The 24,428-nt window shown below is 43.6% G+C and overlaps 1 protein-coding gene across 1 annotated transcript; it reads left to right on the top strand.

Moving 5' to 3' along the window:
* The first annotated feature begins 376 nt into the window (after positions 1-376).
* Positions 377-14,335, top strand: SHCBP1 (SHC binding and spindle associated 1). Its single transcript, XM_063410932.1, has 13 exons — positions 377-915; positions 1,477-1,665; positions 2,255-2,370; positions 3,000-3,208; positions 3,977-4,069; positions 4,808-5,041; positions 5,147-5,312; positions 6,565-6,685; positions 9,603-9,734; positions 10,634-10,752; positions 11,585-11,671; positions 12,089-12,230; positions 12,459-14,335. Exons 1-13 carry the CDS (start codon positions 822-824, stop codon positions 12,779-12,781), a joined length of 2,025 nt encoding a protein of 674 aa, XP_063267002.1. The 5' UTR covers positions 377-821; the 3' UTR covers positions 12,782-14,335.
* The last annotated feature ends 10,093 nt before the right edge of the window (positions 14,336-24,428 follow it).

Below are 24,428 nucleotides of genomic sequence, written 5' to 3'. Positions count from 1 at the left end.
GCACGGCGCTGCTGCTGCGGAGCAAGCGGTGCTCGGGGAGCGGGCTCGGAGCGGCTGTCACCGGGAGCCGCCCCCTCGCCTCCTCGGAAATCCACGGCAGCCCTCTCGTGGCCGCTGCTGCTTCGGAGCTTCGGCTCTGATCCGCATCGCCCTCAGCGTCACAGCTCCAAACACACGGACTGGGCTCAGGGGAAGCGCTGCGGCATGGAACAGACCCGTGTTCTACACTTTAATAGGTGCCTTCTGTGTACGGACCGGCCAGGGCTGCAAGCAGAGCGAGAGCGGGGCTGCCCGGCGCTCCAGAGGATTGCGTTCTGTTAGTCGTGGGCTGGGGTTTTTTGTTCGTTTATTTGCTGGTGTTTGGTTTTTTTTTTAGTGTTTGTTTGTTTTTTCTTTTTTTTTTTTTTCTTTCTTGGTGCGGGTGCTGATTGTTGGCTGCTTTTACATTTTGTGCGGCTTGGCCTCTCCTTCTCTCCGGGCGCGGTGCATCCGCTGTCGGCAGGGCCGGCAGCGGTTCGTGGGTTGGATTGGGTTTGGTTAGGTTAGGTTTGGTTTGGTTAGGTTGGGTTTGGTTAGGTTGGGTTTGGTTAGTTTTGGTTAGGTTAGGTTGGGTTGTGCCGGGGCGCGGCTCCAGCCGCTGCCGCCCTGCTCCAGAGCGGGCCCCGCCCCTCACGGGCCGGCAGCGGCTGCTGAGGGCCCCGCGCGCCAACGGCCGCCGCTGGCGACAGCCAATCAGAGCGGGGCGCTGCGGGGCGTGAGCCAATGAGAGCGCGGCGCGGCGCACGGCGGCCGCCCGGGCGGTTTGAAGGCGAGCGGGCGGAATGGCGGAGCTGCGGCCGCCGGGACCGCGGGGGGACGGCCACGACTCGCCCGCCGCCGGCGCCGACCCGCGGGACCGCGCCGAGCGGGCCGAGGGTACGGGCTGCGTGTGCCTGCGGGCAGCGAGGGCGCGGGGAGCCGGGCGGGCAGGGCAGCCCGCGCTCGGGCGGTGCCCGCGGGAGGCAGCTGGGTGGGGTGGGCAGGAGGGGCGGCCAGCTCAGGCCGTGCTGCCCGGGCTGCTCCGCCGGCGTTCGGCTCCCCCGCGGGCCGCGCCCGGGCAGGGTAACGCCCGCTCGGCTGGACGTCCCTGGCTGCCGGCCGGCCCCGCAGCCGCCCCTCGGCTTGGGGCGGGGGCACCGCGCTGGAAACGAGGGGAGGGATGGCTCTGAAAACCATTAAAATGTGCTGGGTTTTTTTTTTTCCTTTTAATAGTGTAGTTCTGGTGTGTTTCTCAGTGCCTACCACGGGCGCTGAAATGCGCGTCCAGGAACGTATGTGGGTTTGAAACGCTTTACCAAGGGTAATTTAGGACGTGCTGTAGAAGGCAGGCTCATGATAGACCTTGGGCTGAACAGGAGTTCTTTGGGAGCAGAGGAGTGAGCGAGTGGCTGAATTGACAGTTCGTGGGGTTTGCTTTACTTGCGCTGCTCTTCCCAGAGGTGCAACAGGAAGATGCCGAGAGCGACTGGAGTGCTGACTCCTGGAGTGACTACGGCAGTCGTGACAAACCAGGGACTACTCTGGGCAGGACTGTGCCTGACGGGAACGTGATTTTTCCGGATATTTTTCACACCGATCACCTTCTGTTTTATGAGCGATTCAGAGCTTACCAGGATTATATCTTTGGTAAGTAATTTTTTTCATAGGAAAATAAGGTAGTATTAGTTTTCTTGTAGTAACTTTAAACAATTCAGCTTAAGTCTCCACTCAGCTCCACTCCACTCAATTGCATGTATTAAGCTGTGAGATGCTTTTAATAATGGGGACTGGAAAACATACAGTGTCCTGCCGTCACTTACGCTGTAACCTCTGCTGCTCTAGCTGGTGGATCAGGAGGCAGTAATTTTAATACAAGTAAATAAAATATGAATGATGCCAAGGCAGAACTGTTAGTAGTAGTGGATTCTATGCTTTGTTTTAGCTGGTCTTCCTAAAATTTTTTTGTGTATTGTAAATCTGTTTAGGATAAGGCATAGGTTATGTGTTTATTACCATTTGCACTGGAACCTCCAGTGTCTGGAAGGCTGAGTCCTGGATGCCTTTCAGAGGAGCACAAACCAGCAACAATGCTGATAGTTATGAACTTAGCAGAATGATGTCCAACTTTAGAGGTGGTAGAGGAACATTTCAGTTGTGTTGACTTTCATTTTCCAGTGATCTGGAGGACTTTTATTCCATTCTTTGCATAAATGTAGTGTCTTCAATTTCTTTTTAGCTGACTGCAAAGCTTCTGAGGTGAAGCGGTTCATAGCTGAGTACCTGGAGAAGGTCCTTGAGCCCTCTGGCTGGCAGGCAATCTGGCGCACTGGTGTGTTCGAGGTGCTTGTTGGGGTGAGTGGATCACTGCTGCTCAGGCATTTGTCCCCACTTAACATCATTTACCTCTCTAACAGACTTTTTGAAGTCTCTCAATGTCCAGGTCATACATCTGTGTTGCAAATCTTGGGTGTTCAAACTTGCAGTTCCATCACATGGTTGAGGAGGGAAAAACTTTGTGGCCCCTCAGCTCTTTTCTGCCCAATTAGTGACAAAATGGCTTTTGCTGGCCCAGGCTATCTCTTTGGAGTGTATGCATCCTGTGGGCACTTTGAAAAATGAGCCCCAAAGGAGTCCCAAAGGGCTGTGACATATGGATTTGTTTGAGTCTGAGGATATGGCTTTTTGCCATTTTTAAAAAACAGCAACACAAAAAAAATAGGAGGGGGAAAGCAACTTAGTGGCCTTGTTATGGGCATTATGAGGGATTGAGTGAAGTTTTGGATGTGAAGAAGGCTCTCTAGCTGTGGGGTTGTAAGAAGCTTGACTCTGTTATCACTTCAGCCTTGGCTGTACGGTGCCATTTGTGTTGGTTTGTGTGGGCTCAGCTGGGACCCCCCTGGCCCTGACTGAGGCACATCACCTTCCCCTGCCTCAGCTGGATCTGCAGTTCTGAGGGATTTCAGAGCTGTTTGTTCCCACAGGTGGTTGATGTGAATTTCCAGGCCCTGAAGGCAGTTGTGCAGCTCAGTGAGCCGTTCCTGTGCGAGTTCCAGGACAGCAGCTTTACCCCGGAGTCCATGCGGGAGCTCCTGGAGCTGAAGGAACATCAGGTCCTGCTGCAGGAGCTGTGGGTTGTGTATGATGAGTCAGGAGAGTTTGACCAGACAGCACTAGCCATAGAGCATGTCAGGTAGGACAATTGCACCCTGCTGGTACCCAGTGGGTCCTGTCCTGAGTTCTTGGGCCATGCTGGCAGCTCCACAAGCCAAGCTTTCCAAAGTAAATTTGATGACTGGTGCTCTGAGGAGACTGCTTTCCCTGTCTTTTCCACCCTGGAGTTCCTTGGACTGTATCACTTGTAGACTAGTACACGGTTCTTTCTCTTCAATCACATTTTGGTGGATTTTTTTTTTGTCCCATTCTTCTTTCTGCATTTTGCCTCTTCCCCTAAATTTGCTCTTTATTCTTTAGGTGCCTCTTCACATATTCCATTATTTTCTTCTTCTGTCTCTTTTCAGTCTCCTTTTCTTTCAGGCACTACAAGCTGTTTGAAACCTCTCTACAAATAGGCTGTAGGACTGGACAAAAAAAGCTAAAATAGGAGGAATGACCTACATGGTCAGAAAGAAAGCTTAGCTGAAGGGTGATTGGCCAAAACCAACCAAAAAGCCTCAGAATCTGAACAGTGTCAGTCTTGCTTTTCAAATCCATGTTTCAGCTATTCACTCCCTTTTGAGGAAGTAGGATACAGGTTATTATGAATTTTGAGCTTAGACACACAAAATAAAACTCTTTATGCAGGTATGCAACAAGCAGGACAGATGACACTGTGTGTACTGAGCAGCAGACAGGACAGTAACATGAATTCAGAGAGAGGTGATGCTTTGCAGTGAGTTCTCAAACTGGTTACATTGTGTTTGCAGTGCTGTTGACTCTGCTCTCCTCTCTGCTTCCAAAGGTTCTTCTACCGGTGCATCTGGAGGACCTGGGATGAGGAGGAGGAGGATGAATTTGATTACTTTGTGCGATGTGTTGAGCCTCGACTGAGACTGTGAGTGAAACCCCATTGCTGTTCTTAAGGGAGAACCACTGGAACATGTGGGGATAGTGACTCACAGTTAGTGTAAAAAGCACCTATGGACTTGTAAACTAAAGCAAGTTTGTTCTAACAGCATTCACTGTGGCTTAAAACATTCACTTAACACATTCACTTGAGGATAAAAGTCTTGTATGGAGAGAGAACACAACTGAGGCTGCTGCTTGATTTCTGAGCCTTGGTGTTCCATCAGATGGTTCCCCAAACCCAGCAACAGTCACCCTCACACTGGTGTGAGTTGTAGTCCTAATAAAAGCTGGCATGGGATGCTCCATTCTTTAACCTCTGGGCATAAAATAAAATGTAAAAATGTAAATAAAAACTTGTAAATTGGTCATTCTCGAGGAGGAATGTGTGTCTTTCTCAGTTTTTCTCATAAAGGCTTAGATATTACCTTCTAAATTGTTACACTTTTTTGTGGCTGTGCTTATGCCTTTTATTTAGGATGGGTTTCTGATGGTTGTAGACAATCTTTCAGGGTGGGTAGACAGCTGTTTAGAAAGTAAAATGTTTGTGTCTGTTAAGATTTTCTGGTTTTGCTGCTTTCAAATGAAATGGAGCAGTGCTGATGTAGACTGCAGAGAACCTTGACTGCAGTACTGATGCAGAGCTCCTCGGGTTCTGTCCGGTGTCCTGTCTGGTCTCTGAGGATTGTGAGTGTGCCATGTGCTGACCCCTGGCTCTGAATTGCAGGCACTACGACATCCTGGAGCACCGCGTGCCCTCGGGGCTGGTAATTGATTACCAGAACTACTTGTCTCAGTGTGAAGAGCTTTATGAGAAGTTTTTAAATGTGAGGAACAGCATATCAAGCAATGATTCGGACTCAGAAGCAGAGAACGTTTCCATGGTGGAAGGACTAAAATTGTATGACCAAGTGGAGCACTTAAAACAAAAGCTGAAACTAATTGAGAATCCTCTGCTGAGGTAACTGGTGGGTTTGTGCAGGAGGAGGGGCTTCCTAAGGGGAATCACACAGCTCAGAGGTGCTTACTGAAGGAAGAGCTGCTGACTCTGTTGCTCTTGTTGCAGGTACGTGTTTGGTTACCAAAAATATGGCAGCCTCCAGGCTAAAGGACTGAGACCAACGGGTGCCAAGGTCATCCATGTTGTGCCCTGGACCATGACAGCAAATCTGCTCCAGCTGTTGGCAAGGGACAAACTTTGCCCAGAACCTTGTGAAGACTTAGAAATACAGGTGCAGTAGCAGGAATTGTCTGTCTGCTAATAGTTTTTCCTCTCAAGAAACAATGTGGAAGAATAAGTTTAATTTTATCACATGGAAGATACTACAGTGGTGGGATTGTTCTACCACTTAAAAACAAAAATCACTCATTTAAACAATAAGTGGTAAAATTGGAGGATTCAAATAGTTTCTTTTAATCCATTTGTGCCTGTTGAGTATTCCATAGAAGCAGCTTCCTGTGTGTAGGAAATGAGGTGGACCTGTAGTAATTCTACAATGAAACATTGTAAGACATGACACCTGAATTTAGTTTTGAAAAGCCCATGTCTCTTGATGCTGCTGATAGTGATCTAGAGTTTGAAGGAAGAAGCATAGTTTTCTCACTTTGGTATTGTGTAGGAAATACCTTTATTTTAGGAGCAGTTGAGTTTAGTTTTGTTGAATTCAGACAAGACTTGCTAGTTCAGCAGTTACGAAGAGGCTGAATTCCTTGGACCCAAAGGAAATGGTTTGCTGTATTCTGATCACGTTCATGAATTACAGATTGCCAAAGTGGAGCCATGGGGAAGGTCCTGGAGTAACTTTTAGGCTATAAATATGATTTTCTGACTTTGCAACTGAAAAAGTGCTCCTATTATGCTTACTCTGGAATTTTCTGGGAAGCAATAAATGTGTGGTTTTTATGTACTATTTGTCATTCTTCAGTATGGAATCCCTCAGTAATGTTTGTGAAGGGTATCAGCCTTCCCTCTTTATCAAGGAAAAAGAACCATGTGGACACTATCACTGTGGTATCTGAACCCTGTTTGGGGTGGCTTGTACCAGGAGCAAACACAAGGGTGTTCAGACCAGCTCAGATCTACTTGCTGAATTGTTTGGTTTTTATTTTCTTTACCTTTGTTATTGATTTCTTCATGGCAAACTCATGGCAAGTCACTTAGGCACAACTGAGATGTTGGTCTGGAACCAAGGCCATAGTTAAGTTTGCTTTGGGGTGCATGTGCTCTTTGACCTGTGTGTGCCCCAGTTTTCTCCTGGGGGAATGGGCATGACAGAAACATTAAACTAATGTATTAAGGCTGGTTTTGTCTGCAGAGGGCTACAATTCTTGAATTCAAAGTAGAAATTTTGTATTATTAATGCCATTGAAAGGGTTCTTTTAAGCAAAACCGTCAACATTTAATTGAAAGCAAGCTCTATGGGCATAAATGCATCCATTTTTAGAGCATCCTTTGGGAGCTGATTGTGTTTCTGTCTTTTGCAGTTTCACTGTGACCCACTGGCCGCTGTAAATGCCTGTTATGAAGGAGACAGAGTCATCATCTGCCCTGGCCATTATTTTGTCGATGGCATGTTCTCCATTGCTGATTCAATAGAGCTAGAAGGTAGAAGGTTTGCTACTCTAAAGGTCCCTAAACAAGTGAATGGAATGTCTTAAACTAGCTCTGTGTAAGGATTTACTCTCTGCAGAGTTTACCAGGAGCATTTGCTTTTTCCTCAAAATATTCCTATTTCTGCTGTAGAGCTGTGCCTAATGCAGGGTGGAGTGAGCTGGTTCATTAGCTGTAGTGCAGATAAACTCAGGATTTTGCTGATTTATAGCAAATTCATCATTTTCTCCTATTTGTCTGCATAAATGGTGATAATATAGGTAATAGAATTCAACAGAAACCTAATGGACTCGATGGTTGTAATAGTGGAAACAGAGAAGTAATTCTGAGAGGCTTCTACTAACTTAGGAGTACTTGAGAAATGTCCTTGTTCTTCTCTGTGTGTCTGAATGTGCCTCAGGGGCAGCCTCTGAGCCCCACTGCTGGTCCAGCCCCAGGGAGTGCAGGGGAAGGAGCCAGGAGATGCTGTTAGGATTTACTGATGGCACTTGGAGCAGGGGTTGCCAGCCTGGAAGTTGTGCAGTGTATGAAGCACGTGAGGTGAGGAGGGAACTTCTGATGAATGCATTTTTTCTGTAGAAACAGACACGACAGATGTGATTTTAGGATTTTTCTTGCACAATATTTGTGTTTTAAATACTTTAGCTTTGCCTAGGATGTGTTGCTGCCTCTCCCTCACCACTCTTGATTTCTCAGTTTGGAGAGGAGATTTCTCCTTTGCTTTAGGCAGGCACACACTGTTGCAGTGTTAGAGTGTGTTTATCACTGGGGCTTCTGTAGCTGTTCAGATACTCATTCAGTTGCATTTTTCTCTTGTCAAAGCTTCTTAATGAGAAGAAGGCTGAGAGTTTAATTTCCTGCTGTTCTGGACTTTATTTTTCTCGCCCTTCTTGTTTTATGAGTAATTTTCTTTCTTGCCCATCTCCCGTGTGTGTTTGATTTATTCAGACACACATTGTGATAACCAGTGCACCTGCAGGACAAGGGACCTCAATAAAATGCTTTATTTATCTCAAGAATGACATTGTTCTAAAATTGTGTGTTGCTATTTACTGCTTTTCTAGCTTTGAGGAAACTGAAATACAAATAGTGCAGTAGCACACATTAAAGGATGAGGTGCTCTATTTTAAGCAGCAAGGCATATAAATATGTATTTTTAGTACAAACCATGCTCTGAATAACAAGTACTTGTCAGGTATTTAATCTTCTTATAAGGACTCCTGTTAGATAAGCTATTATAGCAGAAGGAGCAGCCAGGAACATTTGAAGTAGGAGCATCAAGACCAACTTTGCTGGCACTAATCTGAGCAGCTGGCTGATTTGGTGGCTTTTTTGGGATGGAGGGGTGACTCATGGGAGTTATGTCACTTTGCTTAGTAGAGCTGCTATTTTTTCACAGCCACTGTGCAGTCTAAGGTTGAAAAGATGAAGATTAGTAAATTGGGGATAAATAAAAACTTACAGGAACTAAATAAGGTTAAAGCAGTAGCAGCTGCAGGAAGTCATGATAAAGATAACTTCCATGGCTGGCAAAGAGGTGTTGCAAAGGCACCTAAGAACTTGTTTGTGCCATAGTTGTTGTAGCTGGCTGGGAGCCTGCAGCACCAGCCCTCCTGTGTCTGGGCTCAGTGGCAGTGGAGGACAGTGGCCTTTGGCTGCTGTGGAGCCTGTCAGGCAGGGGCACAGCCCTGCTGGGGAGTGAGCACCTTTGGGCAGCAGGTGAATCTTCATTCTAGAGCTGCTGCCTCAGAGGTGAAGTATAAAGCAAGCTAAGTTGGAAATCTGCAGGCACTCTGCAGGACAGTCATTCCTAAAACTCGTTTTGGATAATAACATCTTTCTGTAGTTGTGTGGAGTTAAACTTTTGCTGTCCTGTGGTGCTCTCTTTACATGCTAGAACTGCCCCATGCCACCTCTGCAGGGGTGACCATAAATCAGTAGCAGTGGGAAAAGATTTCTAGGTAATATCATGTGTTGAAGTATCACTCGCTTAACTTTGCATTAAATTGCCTGTCTTTAAAACTTTCTGCCAACTCTTGTGCAAAGGTTTTTATTTTCACTTTGTTTTTAACCTTTCTACTTGCATGTGGCAGTATTTATTTATTTATGTACTTGGTTAAAAGCTGGCATCCTGCTCGGGCACTTCTTATCTGTGTGTGCTTTCAGAAAATGATAGGACTCGTGCTGCTTTAATGGATGTTGCATTATTGCTTTCCTTATCATGATTCTTGTCAGTGACAAGCAATAAAAGCTTTACATGCTCGTAAATTTTCCTGTAAGTGCTTAAATGCTGACAACTGTAGATGGCTTAGTAAATCAGTGTTGGCATGTGCTTGTGAAAGCTGCTTTTTAAACTGAATTCATCTGGAAGCCTGTGCAGCACAGAAACACTGAATATTCCCCCAAATTCTGTGTAAACAGGGACGCTGAATGAAGCATGCTAACAGTATCAAGCCCTTTGCACTTTTTTTCCTCATATTGTGGTGTGACTGTTTTTCCCTCTGTTTTTTATAACCTCTGCCTGCTGTAGTGAACTTCTGTTGAGAGCAGACTGGAGATGCCTGTGTGTTCTCAATTCTTGCATCCCCTCTGCTCTGTTGGTAACCTTTGGGAGTGAGAACTTTGGCCTTGGCAAATGTGAGCTCAGTTACCCATTTGTTCACCTTTCTCTGACAACTTTGCATTTTGTTGTGTGCCATTCAAGTAAGATAACTTTTGAGTTTAGTTGGGAGTGCCTGTACCTTGGCACAGAGGGGATGTGAGGTGTAGCCTGGCCACATGTTGAAAATCCTGTTTAAGGTACTGAAACATCAATCTTTAAACTTGTCATTGATTTAAATGTCTGTTGTGTACTGAGCACCTCGTTGTCACCAGGTATTCTCTGAACTTCATCTTTCACCTTTGCTCTTAGGCTATGGCCTGCCAGATGATGTCGTGATAGAAAAACAAGGCAAAGGAGACAACTTCTTTGACTGTACAGGAGCCAATGTAAAGATCTCCAATTTGAAGTTAGTGCAGCATGATGCTGTGGAGGGGATTCTAAGTAAGTGTAAAAGCATCTTGACCTTTTTGTGGCTCTTTCATTATTAGTGTTAGAATTAAAGCTGGGACCCACTGTTGCAGTTTAACAGTGTATCATAGAGAGAAGCCCTACAGGTATACATATTGAGTCTTCCCCCTGTTTTTTTTAACTTGTTTTCAATGTGGACATCAAAATAACTTGTGTTTGTACTTTCAAGCTATTGTGGCTCTTATGCTTTATTCTTCTGCTGGGTTAAGATAATTAACTTGCTGATTGTTCTGCTGTTAAGGCAGCCTGACCCTGAGTGCAGCACAGCCTGTGTCAGGCTGCCTGGGAAAGGAAACAATTCTTCTTTCCACAGAAGAGCCCTCATGGCAACGTTCAGCTGTCCCTGACCCCAGCCAGTGCCACACTGAGGAACAGCATGTGCTGTAGTAGTGCTGTAGAACTTTGTTTCCAGCATCTTCAAATTGACACTCAACTAAGTCTAAATTGTATCTGAGGAGTTTATTGGCTGTGGCCTTGTCTTTGCAGAAGATGCCAACTCATATTTTTCTTCAACAGACATTTGGGTTTTAGACATGTAAAAATGTTTATTAACACTTGTATGCATGTATTTAATATCTTTGAATCCAAAAGGCTCTTAGGAATGTAATGAAAAGAGTTATTGCCGTCACAAAAAAGAAGTCAAAGAACCTCTAAGACAATCTCCAAGCAGTGCTCCCTTGCAGCAGCATCCCTGCTTAGAGCAGAAAAATAGTGTGAGCTCAAACCACACATGAGCAAATCAGTGACTTGAGCCTTAAGTGAATAAACTGAAAATATCACACTGCAAAGCTGCTGCAAGGCTGCCTGTCTGTCGGAGGGGTTTGTCTTTGCAGAACTGGTTCATGCAGCAATAATTGTTTCTGTGTATGCAGATGTCCATCATGGGAAAACCACACTGGAGAATTGTGTGTTACAGTGTGAAACCACTGGAATAACAGTGAGGACATCAGCTGAGCTACTGATGAGAAACTCAGATCTCTATGGGGCAAAGGTACACACTCATTCTTAACTTTGACTTATTTCCTAATTTAAAAGAGAAGTTCTTCTTTGGAAGTAGTGCAGTCAGTCACAAGGTGGCTTCTGCTGTTCTGGAGAGAACCTTTACAGATTCATTTTGGACAGCTACATGTCACTGAATCAGGATTGGTCCCAGGGGTCTTGTAGCTCTTACCAAATCTAGTAAAATGGCTCAGGCTGATTTGTGTGTGAGGATAGCAAAGTGATGCAGGAACAGGAGACATCAGTGAAATAATCATTGCTGCATAGCTGATTCATGTCCTGCAGTACTTTAGTAGAGATTTTCTGGTTTCTCTGCCCATAACTAGTTTTCTCATTTCTGTTTGTTCTGCAAGTGAAATGCCCTTTTTAGTCACCTTTGATTCTTACAGAGGAATGGTAAATACAAAAATGGACTCTGATTTGGATATTCTGAAGAGTGATGGGGCTTGAGGTATTGAGAGGGATTGAGAAGGATAAGCAAGTAAGGCAAGGCTGTTCAGCTACTCTTCAGCAGGCTTTCATGGACTGGTGACCCGAGCTGTGGGGCCTCAGCCTTGAGTAATGCTGCTTGAGTTGGGTAACAAAAGCTGTAAAGTGGAGGGGTGACAGTTTTGCATTGTGCAAACTGGTAGATGAACACAAAGATGTGCCATGGAGTGTCAAGTTCAGTGGTAAATGTGCCTCAACTCCTTGTGAACTGCTCCCAGCTGTATCTTGTAGAGTAAAAAGGTGCCTAAACTCCTTGTGAACTGCTCCCAACTGTGTCTTGTAGAGTAAAAAGGTGCCTAAACTCCTTGTGAACTGCTCCCATCTGTATCTTGTAGGGTGCTGGTGTGGAAATCTATCCAGGAAGCGCGTGCACCCTGCTGCAGAACGGGATCCACCACTGCAAGGAGGGAATACTGGTCAAGGTCAGTCCCAGTCCCAAGGCACTGGTTTGCCCAAAGCCAACCAGTGCTACAGGCAGTGCCAATGGCTCCAAACCCTGCTGGGCTGTGCTGCAACTCTTTTATGTGTCACACCTGATGCTTGCCTTGGGCTTGCCTTCATCCTTGCTGGATGAGCCAGTTCTGCAAAGACAAACCCCTCCTACAGACAGACAGCCTTGCAGCAGCTTTGCAGTGTGATATTTTCATTTTATCCACTGCAGCAGTCACCTGGTTTCATTTCTTATCTGCCAGAAGGAGAAAATGCCTTTCACATGTCTCCTGTCTAGACAAATAATCCTGCTCTAGGCTAACATAGAGAACTGATTCTACCTAAAACGAGAAGATTTTTGTGTCCCTTTAGCTGGACATGACATGTTAGATTTCTCTTTTGTTCTCTAGAACTTCTTAGATGAGGATTATGAGGTTCCCAAGATAACCATGATTAATAATATTATCCACAATAATGAAGGCTATGGTGTGGTCCTGGTTAGACCAGCGATACCCTCTGAAATGAAGGATGCTTCAGCACAGGAAACAAAAGGTACTTTTCTTTTCCTAGAAAAAACTAAAACTACTAAGTCTAGTATACCCAGGTTTTTGGGTTGCATACTTCATAACTTCTATTTGGAATTTGTGGCTGTCATGAAGTACTTAACCAAAGAGTGGGATGGGTTGACAGTGTTAAGATTAAATAAAATGAATTCCAGGATTTTTCAGTGATGTGGCTGCTTTGCCATGACTGTTGGTGGCATTCTCTTTCCTGCCTTAGGGAACACACAACCTACCCAGGCAGATGATGAGACAGCCTGTGCAGAGGGCTCCAGGCAAGAGCAACCTGGATGTGTAACTGATGAGTTGGAGCTTTATAAGCAAGCTGAGACTTCTTATGAACAAACTGAAAACAACTCTGAAATTGCAAATGTACTCGGGGCTACTTCTGCAAAGAAGAGGCAGACACACAAGAAAAGACTGAGTGAACTGGGATTTACAGAAGCTGATGACAACTTAATGTCACAGGAAATGTTTGTCTCTGTTGAGGGCAATCAGTTCAAATGGAATGGGAAAGGAAGTTTTGGTATCTTTTTTTTCTGACCTGACTCTTGCTGGCATTGCAGTAGGATTTGTGCAGTTATTGATTAGGTCACGTGCCAAGAGTTGTGCTGTGGTGTTATGTTTTTATTACCCAGGTGTAATCCCTATTAAAGGACTATGGCTAAAAACGCACTTGATTCTTCTGTCTCATCTTCCCCATGCTTTTAAATCTGCTGGGTGAGCTGCCTTTGAGATGCACAGGCAGCACTTCTTTCTCTTGCACTTCATTTTTAGCCTGGCTGGGCTCTCGACAATGTCTTGTCTCTGTTTTTAAAATCAGCTTTATCACCAAGGCGGGGGAGAATAGGTCAGAGTGGCCCAGAGTGGGTCTGGCCCCACGTCCCTGCTCCAGCAGGGTCATCCCACAGCTTGTGACCCAGGATTGTGTCCAGACAGTTCTGGAATGTCCCCAGTGAGGGAGACTCACACTCTCCATGTCAGCCTGTTCAGTTCTGAGTCACTGCACTGCAAAGCTCCTGCTCGTGTTCAGGTGGAACTTCCTGGGCATCAGTTCCTGCTCCATACCCTCAGCAACCCTCACTGTATAAATAAACCACAGCACCTGACAAAGGTGGGGGAGTTAGGAGGAGAAATCCCCCTCAGCTCTGGCGCTGCAATAAACAAACACCTGCTCTGTGGGGATTTCTTTCCAGCCTGGCTTTTGGGCCCCTCACACCTACAGCTTTTGTACTGTGCTACCCCTTTCTTCTTTGAGTTCCCAAAGTCTGCCTTATGCTGATGGTGACACAGAAGGCAAGATGTAAGACAAGCAGAGAAAGAATAAGGTTTTACAGCATTAGATCTTGAATTACAAAGCAGCCTGGGAGAGCGTGCTGTCCTTCCCCTGCTTCTGGGTGTTCTGTTTTGAGTGCAGACAGGACTCCTGATTACATCTGTCTTTTTAGGTACAGAAGAATCTCTTCCTTTTTTGACTTGTTTGATATATAGGGCGAAACAGCAGAAACCTTTTGGCCTTAAGATGGGATGATAGGAGGTGTGAAAGCCTTTGTCTTGCATCTCACCACTTTTCTGGTCTTTGAAGTGATTCCCTTCTGTTCCCTCATTTAGTGGAAACAAACTGTAAACCACGACTGCCCGGAGTATTCCCTGTTCAGATATGTCTGTCTTGTGCTCCATTTCCATTCGTGGGGGAGGTTTCATAGAGGAGCATATCTTTCTTTTTGGCATGGTTTCATATAGTAATAGATTGCTTTTCAGTTGTGACGTTTTGCATTTTCTTTTGGACATGAAATTGTAACAATTATAAGCCTGTAATTGTCTCACAGCAGATAGATGCTCGATGATTTTAATTAGAATAATTAAATTCAGAGAGAGCAGCTGAATTAGCCAGATTTAAGTTATTTCAATGTATCCATTTTTTGCATGGACATTTCATTATGGTAAGTTTTATTCTGCCTTTTTGGCCATGTATACCAGGCTAACTCTTGCTCTTTGCTGAATAGTAAAGTGATATAATAAATTAATCTCTTGGACTTATAAAATTGCAATTTCTTTCAAATCAATAAAGAAATTGCTGAAACCCCCCCACAGATGCACATTGATTTTGTTTTTTCCATTAGGTATATGAGGTACTTGTATTTTTACTCCTAATTGAAAAATCAATTTCATCATTTCAATGTAAGGTAACTTTGATCATTCCTACTCTTTGAGAATGTTACTCTGCAGCTTTCAATTTAAAAATCATCTCTGTTTATGTTCCTTCCCTGACTGAGAGTAATTTCAACAAACCAATAATTATTTTGATAGTGCTGCTTTAGAATTTTCTTTTACTCTATTGCTATATTAGCGGGAAAACTTGTCTGAGACTTCTCTAGTGTTATGGGGAAATTATAGCAAAGGAAATCCTCACTCTGATAAATGTATGTTGTAGCACATAAAAAGCTGTGATAGGAACCTTGATGAGACCAATTAATGTGTTTAAGACCCCTTTGTTATGGTGAAATCCACCATTTCTATTCCCAGCCTAATTCCAGGACTAGCTAATGTGGGAAGCAGTTTCAGGATCCACCTGGAATTGTGTTTCATGTGATCTTTGGGCACTTCTTAGAATATAATTCCATTATGGGCTGGGGAGCCATTCTCATTTGAACTGTATCTCACAGAACACACTGCTTTACCTCTGCTACTGCAATAATGTTGTTCCTACAAAAGTTTGTATAAAATTGCTGATTCTGTTTTCCTCTCTGCTGGCTATTGGTCATTATCAGAAGCAGCAGTCTGGCCTTATCACGTTACTTTTTGAAGATGTGGTTGCAATAGAATTAACTACCTGAATTATTTAAGAACATAGCTCTTGGACAGCAACAGTAAAATGTTTTAGAAGCTACACCTCAAGTACAGAATGAAGGATTGTTTTATTTCTACAAATAATGGGGGAAAACTCATTCAGTGATGTAAAGAAGAAAAGATCATTAATAATAAGTTTCTAACCTGGAAGTATGAAACAAAGAACAGTGGAATAAAAGCCTTAGAACACCAGTTATGTCACCAAATGTGCAGAGAAATAAAATAGCAGGGTGAACTTCCTTGAAGACAAAATGTTTTAAAGGGAACTTTTCTGATGTTGCATTAAGAGAGTTTGATTTAAATTTATACTAAATCCATGACTGCAATGTCAGATTATGTGGAGAGTTAAAAATAAAGCTTAGCCTGCTATGAATAATTCTGTATTCTAAATTCTGAAATGCTTCAGCCAGAAGTAGGAAGAAATGAACACAGAACAACTGACATATCTTAGCAGAATGCTGTTCATGCTTTTACTTGGTGCTACTCATGCCTTTCGTTTGGGAGCCCTTATTTTCAAATGAGTTAATAAGGGGCTTAGAATGAACACAGACTAACATCATAACTCCTCTTGCTTCAGTGTTTTCAAATCCATAAGGAAATAGTGTTTTGGAGGGTATTAATCACATCCTGGGGGTAAGGGGGGGAGATCCTGTGCTCTTGTTATCTGTTGCTTTGTAACATGCAATGTTTTAAATCTGTTCTTAATGCTGCGTTTCAGGGGTAGGGAAAGAGCTCTAACTTTCCTATTTTGCGTCTTAGACTTTAAGCAGGAAGGTCTAGAGCTTTTGAACATATTCCTTTTTACGAGAAATTCAGCATTTTTAAAGGGAAAACAAAATATCCACAGGGGCCTTCAACTTTCAGATTATCTCCCCATACAAAACAGGCATAGCTGACTGACTGTTACACATCTGAGGACATTCCAGATTGCAGATATCCCTCTAACAGGACTTTTATTTTCTCTAGACTCTTTTATTTGTATAAAAATATTGGTAATTTTGGAAAATATTTACTCTGTAAGAGAAACAACACCTTGATGTTTTACAAGTGAATTTAGTGCTTTCTGATATGCTTGACTGCCAGCTCTAAGGACAGAATGCTCCGTTTCGTGTCCCAGAGCAGACACATTGTAGAGTAACAATGTGCCAGAACTGCTAAAAATTCAGAGTGAAAATTCAGCCTCTTGCTGTATTCATGGTGGTGCCATGTATTCCATCTGTTCTGCTAATGCGGGCAGTAAAGCACACATCTCTCCTGTGATACAGTGACTTTATCAAGGCAGAGATCTGTCTGCATGTAAAATATGATTACATAAACAATTCATATAGTCTAGGTCTAAGATTTCTGCCAAGCACTAACTGCAGCTGGTTACTATAGAAACAGGCAAAGCAGGCTGGTTTAAATTTGTTACTTCACTGTGTGTGTGGCTTTCTATTTTCTTGTATTTGGCTTCAGATGGGAAACATGCCAATGTGATGTCTCTACACAAACAGTTTAAAGCTCGTGTAAGCCAGTCCCATGGGAAGTACAGCACTTCTCCCTTGTGTAAAACACTTGTTTGTGGGAATGCTCTGCCTGAATCCTCTCAGTTTCCTCAGTCATTTTTGTGTGTAAGACTGTGTTGTCAGAATGTACTGCATTTGTGCTCCTTCCCTCCTGGAACACATCTATTAGTTGTTGTTTTGTTTTTTTTTTAGAAAAACCCTCACACTAAATCAAGGTGAACAAGTGTTCACTAAAACAAAGTGAAAAGTGTGTGGACATAAAAAGTGCCTGTAAAGCTCGACAGTTTCATAAATCAAGACACAGTTAGGGCTTTCAAATTAGAGCACAGAGGAGAAAGCCACAGCAGCTTCATTGACTGAAATAGTACAGCCAGAGAGGAAGGCAGTGAGTAAAGGCTAGTGTGGCGGTGTGTGAAATTTGGTTTATTAAGTTTGTTATGTGTTCCTTTGTTCCCGCCCTGTCCATGTGTACCCCTGTGGCAGGTTACGTAACTGTCAGTTTTTTGTCACTCACGAAGCCCGCGAGTTTTGTATTTCTCCCTCTCCCCTGGTTGGCAAAAATTGAATATTGCACCTGTGTAATGGTCCCTAGAGCTCCCTCTATTGGTTGTTTTGCCTTTACCCCTCCCTGACACCACCTGTGTAAAGGTGTACGCAGAACCGCCCTCGGGGCAGTTGCGAGAGCAGACGCAGGCAGGAGAGATCGTGCTTGCCCGCACAATAAACAAACATCGCTACCTCGCTGCCTCCCACCCTGCCTCTGCTTCATCACTTTGAGACCACTGCCAAAGATCTCTCTTAACAAGAACCCACAGGAATCAGGATCGTCGCTCGGCCCACGAACTGATCCTCGTCCCGTGTCGCAGTGCCCGGGCTGGCCGTGCGTGGAGGTGCTGAGGTCTTGAAACAGCACCGTGACAGGCTAGGGTAAGTGTCAGTGGAGAAAAAGGATGGAAACTGGGTGAAGGATAATTGTGCTTTTACACTGGAAGGGTATTTTACACAGATACCAAAAACCACCAGTTCACTGGAAGGGAAAGAACTTCACAAGTGACTTTGCAAAGCTGCTCTGGGCTTTCCACCAAAGCAGTGGTGATTTTGGCCAGGTAAACTGGTGAACAGCTCCTATAAAATAGGGAGTGCACAATGAGTGCAGTGTCCTTGTGTGCAGAGGAGCTTGGCACAAGGTGACAGCAGCCATGTCCCTGTGGCCTAGGGACCTCATGGCTCTGCTTGGGAGAGGATTTACTGTAACTGACCCAGCCACACCTTCTTTATTCTAAGTGATTCTGCTCACCTGCCAGAAGTGAAAAACCCTGATACACACTGCCAAAAATGATAATTCATTTAGATATCTCACCTGCATACAATGCAATGCAAAGTACTTGAGCTGTGTAATTAAAAGCTGCATTTACTGCACATCAAGTGATATCTGATCTTTCTGATATGTCAAGATTCTGTGGAAAGTTTCCATTTCTTGCCATCTCTAACAAGTCCCTCCTGTACATACAAAAGGGAGTGGATGCTGCAAAAGCCTTGAGGTCTGTATGGTCTTACCTCAAATTTCTCCCTCATTTAATCATAGTATTTAATCATAGTACATTAGATTGATTTAAAATTATTATAGCTATCTGGTTAGAAAAAAATTCATAATGGTAATGCAGAATGTTAACCCAAAGAAGATTATTCTGCAGTATTTGTGCTCCAGCAGATGTTTCCCTCTGATAAGTGCTGCAATCAGTGAAAGAATAGGGAGTTATACGGCTTTCATGCCGAAATGTGCATGGAAAGATTTCCATTTTATTAAAAAAAATAGTTTGTGGGTTTAAAAAAAACCGAGCTCTACCCTGTGATTCAGGAGACTGGCAGGTGAAAGCTGCCTCCTGATGACCTCACTCATTCAGTAAAAGAACAGGAGTAATTTTCTTCTTCAATAGAAAATCTAACATATGCCTGAAATTCATCTTGTGATGATGATAAATTAGCAATACTTACAGGAGCAGTTCCTTTGTTCAGGAGATAGGGTGCACAAATCTGTAGAGCTGGCAGAGGCAGCTCAGGAGCAGTGCACAGCTCCATGGCCCTGCTCTGCAGGAACACACACAGTTCCCCCAGCACTCCTTTTGTGTGCAGGACACAGCCTACCTGACAAAACCACTGCGTGCTGCTCACCATCTCCATTCCAGATCAGCCATTTGGTTTTGTTTCGGTGTTTTTTTTTGTGGATACTGAAAGCCAGATCAAGCAGCAACAGCAGAGTCTGAGTCTGTGTGAAATTAAATCACACAACTTTCTCACACTGGCCTGAGAAATTACCAGGAGGAATGAAAAACAATCCTTGGAAGGTGAAAAATTGTTAAGGTGAAAAACTGCTAGCAGGTGGTGTTTTCCTAACTGGTTATTTACTTGGAAATAACAGTCAAGGGGTGTTGTTCTGAGTGTCCAGTAGTGTTCCTTTCTTGAAATTGTGTATAAAGGATGCTGAAAAATAAAGATTTCTCTTGCCTTGGAGATCAGAAGTCTGTGTGTTGTTACTACTGCTGTTCCTAACCAACGATGACAGGTTTTTTTTAACAAGCTGGACAGATAGAAAATTTTCATATTTTCTATGAAGAAAATGGAGAAATGGAAACTTTTCTATGGAGAAAAGTTCTGTAGAGAATGTTGAGATATTACTGTTACTCTTTAGCTATTCTGACAATAAACCAATTATTCATTCTTTAATTTCTATCCTCTGGACTATTTGTAGTTTTGAGCAAGTATTTTGCTTCTTATCACGTATTTATTTGGGTTTTCTACCAGACTCCCATGAAGAATTCTGTCACAGGCCTTTTGTGAGCCTGACCAGGTCCTGCCAGCTGGTTTTTGTGTGGTGGCATGGCTCAGCCCTGCTTCTTGTGTCTGTCAGAAATTGTCATCCTAATTTGGGGTTTGTAATTAAACCATTTTATTGGAAACTAGACAAATTTGAAAAAATGTTTCCTCCCAGTTCAACTGTATCACTGGTGTATGGCTGTCCTGGTTGTGCTCTCATACTGATATGAGTCCAGGTGAATTTAACCAGGGCATTTATTTTGATACATTATCAACTCTGTACCAGTCAAATTCAATATCTATGTTTCTGCAGAATTGTTCATCAAAGATCCTTTTTCTTGAGAAAGTAGTGGATGCAAAGCAATTTTTAAGATGTGCTTTTGTTAGTTCTAAAGCTAATAGACTTCCTCAGCTACTGAAGCATATGTATGAAGAAAAGAATATATAATTTCATTTTTATATACTAAAGTGTATAAAGAATGAAATTATTTGGGAATGAAAATCTTTCCCAAAGCTGGGCCAAATCTTTGTGTAGAAATTGGATTATAGATAAAGAAGTTCATTTCTTAAGGAAACATTGACAAACATTGCACTGCTTAGTTGTGTTTGAATAATTCTTCTGTTTTTTTTTGGTAATTCCTGAGGATTCCTGTCTGGGAACATTAAGAACCAAACTTGCTCCTTTTCCCCTAGCCCTGGATTCATTCATGCCTTTCATGCTTTTATCTAGGAATGTCCTTGGAGGGTTTAAATAGCTGTAGCCTAAGCTCTGTGAGTCACTGGAGGAGAAATGGAGATGAGCAAATGAATACTTAAAAAAACTCCTAGTAGCAAGGATTTTTAAATTGCATAAATTTCACAGGCATTGATTGCTGTGCTTTCAACAGCTATTGAGATCCTCATCAACCTGTTCTGTAAGGACTAATCACACTGGAGCAAGGCTGCTGCTTATTCATTTACAGTGTCCTAGGAACCAGCCCTTTGCATCCATTTCCTTTTTACTGGCACAGTTTATCTTACAGAAAACTTGCTGGTTTTTATATAGTAAGTTGTACAAATCCTATTCATCTGCCTTCTTGCGCTGGAAATTTTTTCCTTGACCATGACTTTTCATCAAAACAGAATAAAACCCTTTTCCAAAATTAAGAAAGGTATTTTTGAAAGTCCTGTGGTTTAATAATCTGTGTGTGCTCACACTTTGCAGGGTTTTTTCTTAGAAAGTAGTGAAATGAGCTCTAATGTGAGAGTTTGTCATATTTTCATTCTCATATGACACATCTCTTTCATTTTATGTGTTTGGATATGTTTAGAAACAAAATTAAGATTGAAGAGTAGTTAGGAAATTTCAGATTTATTGCTCTGTGTACAGCCAAATGTTTCAGTAGATACAACTGTGGTCATTCTTAGGCAGAACACCCAAGGATTACTTTGTGCTGTAGTTTGAACTACAATTCCATGAGACAGCACACATGAAATGCACGAGAGAGAGGAAAATGTGGGTCTTTTAGAACAGAGGTATTTTTAGTTGCTAATTTTTATTATATTGTCAAACAGCACAATGGATTAAATGATGACAGTGATACATGGTGATGCCACTGGTAATGTTTAATATGAGGTTTTTCTTGCACTGGATACTTAAAGCCTCTTTCTGTGGACAGTTAATCTGCATTAGCTGTGCTTAAGAAAAGAGGATCAGTCAAAGAACTGTCTATTTTAATTGTAATCAATTTAGGAAAGCTTAGAGCACCATATGGGGGAGAGCTCCATCATCATTTGAGCTGCAGATGTACAAAGGAAACGCAAGCTAACACCAAAAAATCAGACAGAACTGACCTTTTCTGCAGAAGGATATAAGGTAAACATGGTTTAGAATGAACAACCTTGGGTTAGAGCTCTGATATCCAGCCAGGCATTACAGATAAGCAGGAGATTTGTGGGAGGGCTGACACTGCCCAGAGTCTCTTGCCAATTTGGGTCCTTCAGGACCGTGACAGTGGCAAACATTCCCACCCCTGGAGCTGCTGTGGTTTGGTTCCAGCCACTGGGAGCACCTGCACACCTCTCTGGATGGGCTCTGGGATGTGCCAGTGATGGCACAGGAACAATTTGTGCAGCTGTAACACCACAGAGAGCAGGTCACAGTGGCACAAATTCTTCTCAGCCTCCTACTGCCAAGGACCCTTGGAAGTTCCTTTCTCTTTCCTTGACAAGGAAAAACGTGCACCATCATCCTGATGTTGGTTTATGCTGCCAATTGTGTCTGTGCTCCCTCAAGGTGTGCTGAGAGAGGAAATGCTCTGATGTCGCAGTGCCTCAAGAGCCCCCTGGCTCTGTCCCTGGCCAGCCCGGGCACGGTGACAGGCACAGCCCAGGCACTGTGACAGGCACAGCCCAGGCACTGTGACAGGCACAGCCCAGGCACTGTGACAGGCACAGCCCAGGCACTGTGACAGGCACAGCCCGGGCACGGTGACAGGCACAGCCCGGGCACGGTGACAGGCACAGCCCAGGCGCGGTGACAGGCACAGCCCAGGCGCGGTGACAGGCACAGCCCAGGCGCGGTGACAGGCACAGCCCAGGCACGGTGACAGGCACAGCCCAGGCACGGTGACAGGCGCAGCCCAGGGTCAGCCTGCAGCAGAGCGAGCAGGGCTGACTCCCGTGGGTTCTTTCCCTGAAGGGGCTCTTGTGAGCGGTGGGAAGGCGACAAGGCAGAGGAATAAAAGGAGGCAAAGGAGCTGTGTGCGGACAGAGGGGTTTATTGAAACCACCTCCTCAGCCCACAACTGCCGAGGGGAGAACTGTGCAGAGGGGTTTTGTCCTGGGCTAGCAGGGAGGAGCAAAGGGAGTGGCTGGCTACCATTAGCCAACCAGGGCCAGTTACTGAGGGACCCAGGGGTGGAGAAACATAACATGGACTAATCAGGAGCGGGTAGGAGGGGATGTACAAAGGCGGGAAGGATGACTGACAACTAACGGAGAGTTACATAAACAGAGGCAGGTGTCTGCTAAAAATATCTCTCGTGAGGGAGACAAAGGAATATTAAGTAGGGGGGGTAGGGGTACATAGAACTGAACCAATACATAGAACTAAACCAGTACATAGATCTGGACTAATACAAAGAGCAGTAAACTAAACTGATGCACCCCCACACTCTGATCCTCTCCCCTGTGCCAAAGTGCTGATTCTGGGCTCCACTGCAGCTCCAGCTCCTGGCCCAGCACCAGCAACCCTCCCAGTTACAAACATACTGGTGGCTGCTGTTTGCAGCTGAGACCTGTAAAATGCTGGATGAGGCAGCAGCTCAGTGCCAGCAGTGTCTGGGGTGAGATGGTTTTGCACGTACATTCTTTCCTGTGCCTTGTGAAACCACCTCAGTCCTTCCAAACAGAAATACACAGTCTGACCCTCTGGTTAGAAGTTTGAACTGGAGGAACTTTTTTTTTTTTTTTAATATCACACACTCCAATTCAGCAGGTAATTTCTATTTGTCTTATGTGTTTTTGTGTCTAGGCTACTCTATTATTACCTTTTACTTATACTATTTTTCTTTCTGCTGAACATCACCATGAGCCTCTGTTAAAGGCACTACAACAATTTTATTCAGTTAGCAAAGGACATAATTGTCTCCAGTAAGATTTAAGCTTGTTCTTTAAAGCTTAAGTGCTCTCCTAAACTGCTGTCTGCCTGATAGCAATCAGAAATGGATATTCACTGCATCGATTCACCGCCTCCAGGTGGATGAGCTTTCTCTCATTTCAGAGGAAGACTATTTATGAAGCAATTTAATAAAAGATATAGATAAAGAGCAAAACCATAAAGCTGGAGTTTCTTCAGTTACTTTGGTGAAGCAGCCAACATTATATTCTTTCCATTTTAACTGATCTAAACCATTTCCTTCTGTACTGGTGTAAAAAATGCACATACCACTCAGACAAGAATCTTTGGAGAGTTCCCTCTGCTGTAGCAATGCTGTTACTCTTCACTTAAGCTCTGAAAAAATAGGATTTATTTGTGCTAACAAAGTGTTTGCCAAATCTATGCACTGTCTCATTGCAACTTTTCCACGTGTTTAAATGCTGTTTATATTTCCATAATTCTAGATCTGCATTTTTTATGATCTTTTTAAGTGTTGTATACTATTAGATTGCTTCCTTCAGTAAAAGCCAACCCAGTCTCTTCTTGTTGTCTTTGATGGGATCTCTCTATATTAATCAGGACATTCAGCTGGAAATACTACCCACATGCACTGGGCACATGAAAAGCCTTCCTAGAATTTCTCAGAACCATAAAGCACCTGTTTAAAAAGCCACTGATGTCTGTTTCCCATGACTTTTGGACATGGTTTGCCATGTTTCCACAAAAGGGAACTTGAAGAAGTGACTCCAGTGTGGTGTGGTGCTGCTGACACAGCTCAGAGGTTCACTGAGGATGCACAAATCCCCCTCACCAGTGTTTTCCACATCTTCACAAGACAGTTTAAGCTGGAGAGCTGTTCCAAAGCCTGCTGCCGTTAGTGAAAGTACATTAAACACAGCAACCAGGGAGCCACACCTGCAGTCCAAATATAAAAATGCAAAGTTTCTGCAAAACACTTTACAGATCAGGTTGATAGGCTGAGAAAAATGCATTGACTCCTGAACAGTCTGGCCATTCATTTTTCACCTTCTAAGACCATTTTATATATTAGGGAATTTCCTGTTGGGACTGTGAGATTTTTTCAGTATCCAGGTGTAAACTTCTGTGTCTTATAGCTCAGTATCATTGATTATTGTAATAAATACTGCTCTTAGAGTTATTCAATGAAATGAACTCACAGTATTGCTAATTTTCCTAACTGGCACAAACCTGAATTTCAGGTTAAGTATTTTCCCACTGATTAACACTGTATTTTAGTGCCTATTATCTTCTTGCTTACATGTTTGGTAAATAACACCTTTGTATGACTAAATTATGTTTCTATTTTTATAAACAGCTTTACCATGGAAAACCGTGGGTTATATATTTCCTATAAGACATC

This window comes from Prinia subflava, chromosome 13, assembly GCF_021018805.1.
Source record: "Prinia subflava isolate CZ2003 ecotype Zambia chromosome 13, Cam_Psub_1.2, whole genome shotgun sequence".
In the NCBI taxonomy this organism is placed as follows: Eukaryota; Metazoa; Chordata; class Aves; order Passeriformes; family Cisticolidae; genus Prinia; species Prinia subflava.
Note: the sequence above shows the minus strand (reverse complement) of the source record. Positions and strands in the feature narration are given on the sequence as shown.